The 5473-nt window shown below is 46.9% G+C and overlaps 1 protein-coding gene across 1 annotated transcript; it reads right to left on the reverse strand.

Annotated features, from left to right (window-relative positions):
• Positions 1-1046: 1046 nt before the first annotated feature.
• Positions 1047-3613, reverse strand: CARTPT (CART prepropeptide). Its single transcript, XM_025983171.2, has 3 exons — positions 3005-3613; positions 2498-2581; positions 1047-1580 (listed from the first exon to the last, which is right to left on the reverse strand). The coding sequence occupies exons 1-3, from the start codon at positions 3161-3163 to the stop codon at positions 1473-1475; spliced, it is 351 nt and encodes a 116-aa protein (XP_025838956.1). The 5' UTR covers positions 3164-3613; the 3' UTR covers positions 1047-1472.
• Positions 3614-5473: the final 1860 nt, after the last annotated feature.

Genomic DNA, 5473 nt, shown 5'->3' on the forward strand with positions numbered 1-5473 from the left:
TAATGATTTCCATCATCTCTCTTGGCCTCTGCTTCCTTCTCTGAAAAATAGTAAGAATATGTGTTTTGGAAGACTATTAAGGGAATGAGCCATGCTAATAACAACAATAAGAATATTGCAGATAGCAATTATGTGTGAGAATATTTTCTCTTAGCATACTCTATTTCCCCAGGAAGCAGGGGAGGGATTTTTCTTTTTTAATGCTAATATTATGCAAGTGCCTCTTGAGTTTGCATTGTGAAGCCAGAAGCACCTGTTTGTCTCACGGTGCTGCTTCTTACATGTTATTTACTCTGACTTAAACCCTTAGAAATGTGACCTCAGGCTAACATTCAAAAACATTTAAAGGCTACTAACCTTTACATTTAAGATTTTTATATTTCTTGAGTTGCATCTACCACCTATCATTTGTTTCCCCCCCCCTCGAAACTATTCACTAAAATGACTATTTTTCCTTTGAAGGGATAAATTTTCCAAGATTATCTATTAAGTAGTAGGAATGATTGGGACTCATACCCTTAAAGCACTTAATACAGCCATTTCTCTTCCTTTGGACATACAATAAGCCCCAAAGAATCCATTTTCTATCAATGAATATTTTCTAATAAAAGAGTAGCCAAAACAAAAATCCCTTTTTTTTCAAACTGCTTTCAATGGGGCTATAGTTTGAAACAATTCATCTTTTATTATTCTCACTGTGAAAATTAAGGATTCTACTAGAGATTTTAATAAACGATATCACATCAGCTCAACTCCAACCATCTCCAATTAACACACACACACACACACACACACACACACACACACACACCTCCCCACCACCATCACCACCCCACACACCACTGCAATCAAAAAAAAAAAAAAAAAATAGAGTGCACCAAAGCTTGTGTGGCAAACTCCCAATTAATGATGAAAACTCCTTGGAGCCAAGGTGCTGTTCTCCCAATAGACTGTTATTTTTAAAATATTTCTCTTTGAAAACAAAAGCATATTAATTCTACCATTCTTACTTAAATTACTTGTGACATAGAAACAACAACACAGAATGAGCAATTATTAAAAACACTTTATTATGTATAATTTGTACATGCTGCAATTTGTGTCATTGAGGGTCATCTTCCAGGTTGTGACATCACCAACCAAGATTAACTAAGTCTAATTTTTATCCTGCCACACCACATACAAAAATACAATTTTCAAAGCGAAGTTCCCCTTCTTTACACAAAGATACGTAAGAGTTTGTTAGGTGGACAAGGAAAGAATACTTTGCACATGTATCAACACCATAAAAGGCATTATCCTTCACACAGTAACATCTAATGTGTTCTTTTATTTGTGAACAGCAGGAAAAGGGCCCCTTAACCCTCAGAGGGAAACGCAAACTTTGTTGCTACAGCTGAACTCCAGGGATGAAGGTGTGGTCCTCTCGGGGAAGTAGGGACAGTGGGGATTTATGTAGGCGGGTGGACACCTCACAAACACTTCAAAAGGAAAGAATTGCAGGTGGTTCCTCGGGGACAGTCGCACAGCTTCCCAATCCTCGCTCCTTTTCTCACCGCACACCGCTCCCCAGCGTGGCACTGCAAACGATACAGTGTGTGGTCTCCCCAAATAAGCAAACCCAGGCTCCCAACAGGCCCACCTCCCCATCAATACAACGTCTGCCTCTTGGGTGAGGTAGATGGAACCTATCACCATCACCAGAGGTGTAAGTACAGTCAGACCTGAAACAGAGCTTTAACATTTCAGTGAGAGAACATAAAAAGGAAAAAAAAAAAGTGATTATTGAGCCCCTCCTATTTTATTCCACTCTTTATTTTTTCAGGGATATGGTACATTATTCTGGCTCTCTGAGCTGTTTATCAAAAAGAAAAATAATCAACCGGACATTTTTCTAAGAAATAAACAATAGACCTGTATTTTCTCACAACCTCTGCTCCCTGCTTTCAAGTCTCCTCATCCCAATGAAGGTGTGTGTGTGTGTGTGTGTGTGTGTGTGTGTGTGTGTGTGTGTCTGTGTGGGACAGAGAGAGAGAGAAAAAAAACACAAGTGTGCATGTGTGTAATTCCCCAAGGAAAGTGACAAGCCAGAAACCAATAATTCTGATCTTAAAACATAGATCAGAAAAACTGGCAGTGCTCTAGCTGGCAAGAAGAAAACTGGAGGAACAAGCACCGAGTAGATTTAAGGGCTCCTCCAATTCAGAGAATTTATCATAAGATGAGGAAAAGCTCATCCACAAGAAATGCTCCTTTCCACACAGACCCAAGAGCTGGTTCCTGGCACCAGCTCTTGGATCCCCCGAATGGCCCTTCCGCTCTCTGCCCTTAGAGACCAAGGGGCATGGTCTGGAGGCAGAAAACAAAAGGCAGCCCGCAGAACTCTGTCAACCCATTACCTGATTTACCCACATCCTAGGGCGAAGGTCATATATCAGACTCAAGCTGGCATATCTCCTCTTGGGAAAACAGGAAGAGGGTGACCCCAAACCCTTACCATGGGGACTTGGCCGTACTTCTTCTCATAGATCGGAATACTTTTAGTCTTGAGCTTCTTCAGGACTTCCTGGAGCGCTTCGATCTGCAACACATCGCCCCCCAGCCCTGGAGCCCGAAGCTGCCGCACTGGCCGCAAGCCCAGCCCAGGTGCTCGCCCCCAGCCCTAGCTACGAAGCTCCCCGCACCACACTCGGCCCGGGACTCCAAGGACAGCTTGGGTGGGTGTTCACCCAACCAGCACTGCTTCCCACACCGACCGCAACTCCCTCAGCTGCTGCGGCTCCTGTTGCTCCGAGGGCCCGGGACAAGGGATTCACTATACAAACTGCCTGAAGCAGTGGGCTCCAGACGATTTCCAGATGCAAACCAGGGCTTTACTGGTTTTTTATCTGCCTGCACCCCGGCTCTGGCAACGGGGGTGGGGAGGGAAGGAGGGAGAGAGGGAGGACGGCCACAAAGGGAAGGACCAGGCGGCAGTCCGGGAGGGGGTCCCGGGGATACCCACCAGCTCCTTCTCATGGGAGGCGTCGTCCACGGCAGAGTAGATGTCCAGGGCTCGGGGCTGGAGCTCAGCATCGTCCTGGGCGCGGGCACCCAGCAGAGGCAGCAGCAAGAGCAGGGCGGCACCCAGGAGGGTCAGCGGCCGGAGGCGGGGGCTCTCCATGGTGCTGAAGTCGGTGCCGCCGAGGCACCCTGCGCTCTCGCCTTTTATAGAGAGCCCGAGCGGGAGGGGGGGGCGGGCGCCGAAGGAAGTGGGTGTGGAGGAGGGTCCAGGTCAGCCGTCGGTAGGCAGTGCCCCGCCACCGCTTGACATCAGTGCCCGCTGGACACCGGGCGCCCGCGAACCAAGCTCTGCGCACAGAGCCAGAGAGCGGAGAACAGGGACCCGCTCCCAGGGTTGTCAGCCCCGCAGCAAGGGATGCTCCCCCAAAGGGGCCAGAGCTGAAACGGGCGGGGGGGGGGGCGACAGCTGAGGGATGGAGGAGGAGGAAGAGGGGGGCGGCTAGGAAATGGAAAATGCCTTCGAGCCAAGGCACAGCAGCCGAGTCGCTCCTCATTCCCGAGCAGCAGGAGCAGCAGGAGCAGCAGCAGCAGCAGCAAAGCAATCCACCCCGCCAGTCCTGTCACCCCAGCCCCTTAGGCGGCAGCAAGTACCGAGTGTCACCTCTGGGCAGGCACGTTTGGTGAACGTTTTACTAGGGCACTAATGTGGGGTGGGGGTGGGGGAAACATAGTAAATATAACAAAGAGGAAATCATGGCCTTCCCCAGGATGAGCTCTTGATGGAACCTATGTGGTGATGAGAAAAGCAGGAAAACAGACCAACTCCAATTTGGGGGCAATGTGGCGAGCACAGAGAGCCCCATTCTGATTCCAGTCCTGGCTCCACCACTTACAAGCTGTGTGACTTTGAGCAAAATAAAGAACCTACGTGAGTGTGTGTGTCTCCTGTAAAACTGGTATTTAAATATGCGCCTCACAAGGAGGGAATGAGTTTTAAGGTGTCAAACTTCCAGCCTGTAGCACAATAAGCGCTAAGCCTCCCTGCCTCTCCTTTCTGAACTATGAGGCTACCCAGGTAAGGGGCTGTATGCAGTATCTCAGCTTTTCCTTAGGGCAAATTCACCATCCTCAGAAGCCCTGTTACCTACCACCCACTCCTGATATCCAAGAAGCTTGTATAGAAAGAAAGCAAAGGGAGCAAAAAAATCCAAGCCCCTGATTATAGAAATATCTCTAGAGTTCAGAAGTGACGATGCGGGGCTGACAGCCCTGGGAGCGGGTCCCTGTTCTTGGAAGTAATTCAAGAAGTAATATCTCTCCTGATGAGTAGCACACTGATGGGCCAGATCCTCAGTGACTTGGGAAGACTGGTTTTTAAAAGGTGGGTGTCTTTTATATTCCCCAAATGACTGGGTGACGGGCACTGAGGGGGGCACTTGATGGGAGGAGCACTGGGTATTATTCTATATGTTGGCAAATTGAACATCAATAAAAAATAAATTTATAAAAAAGAAAGAAAAAATCTAATAGTAAAAATAAAAAAATAAAAGGTGGGCGTCCTTATAGCCTGAATGCAAACCGAAGTTCCTGTCGGAGAGGTGTTGTTTTCTCCACTTAGACCTTCTTAATTGCCTGCCCATGGCTTCCTTCACCACATTTTTTTTCAACTCCTCCTAACCCCATTCACTTTTCTCTGTCCCGATTACTACTACCTATTCTGGACAGTTGCCCCAACCTATATCTTGCCTACCTCCAGCTCCATCCCATCTTCTCTTGCCTTCCTCTAATCCATAATTTAGGACCAACCAGAGTATTTTTACTCTTAAAATACACGGATGGGGCAGCCCTGGTGGCTCCCTGGTTTAGCGTCGCCTTCAGCCCAGGGCCTGATCCTGGAGATCCAGGATCGAGTCCCACTTCAGGCTCCCTGCATGGAGTCTGCTTCTCCCTCTGCCTCTGTGTGTGTGTGTGTGTGTGTGTGTGTGTGTGTGTGTCTCATGAATAAATAAATAAAATCCTAAAAAATAAATTAAAAAAATACACAGATGGCTTCCCATCTTACTAAGTACGGAACCTAAATTCCTTATCCTGACTCACAAAGTACTACATGATCTGTACCTCTCTCCAGCTTCATGTCCTACCATTCTGTCCCAGATCCCTCCATTCCAGCTTTAGTGGCCTTCTTTTTGGTCCCCTGACAGGCCAAGCTCATTCTCACTTTGAAGCTTTTGCCCTTACCATACCTGGAAATGTCACCTGCATTTCTAAATAGTTAACTGCTCCTTATCATTTAGATCTCAATTTAAATGTTGTTGACCACCCAATCTAAAATATCCACCTATTTATTGTCCCACAGGTTTATTGCTTGGTAGGTAATATGGGTCACATAATATGTATCTGTTTACTTTGTTTATCAAGCATTTAATTGTTACTCAAATGCACACTGGGAAGTAATTCAAGAAGTAATATC

Source organism: Vulpes vulpes, unplaced genomic scaffold (genome assembly GCF_048418805.1).
Source record: "Vulpes vulpes isolate BD-2025 unplaced genomic scaffold, VulVul3 u000000652, whole genome shotgun sequence".
Classification (NCBI taxonomy): Eukaryota; Metazoa; Chordata; class Mammalia; order Carnivora; family Canidae; genus Vulpes; species Vulpes vulpes.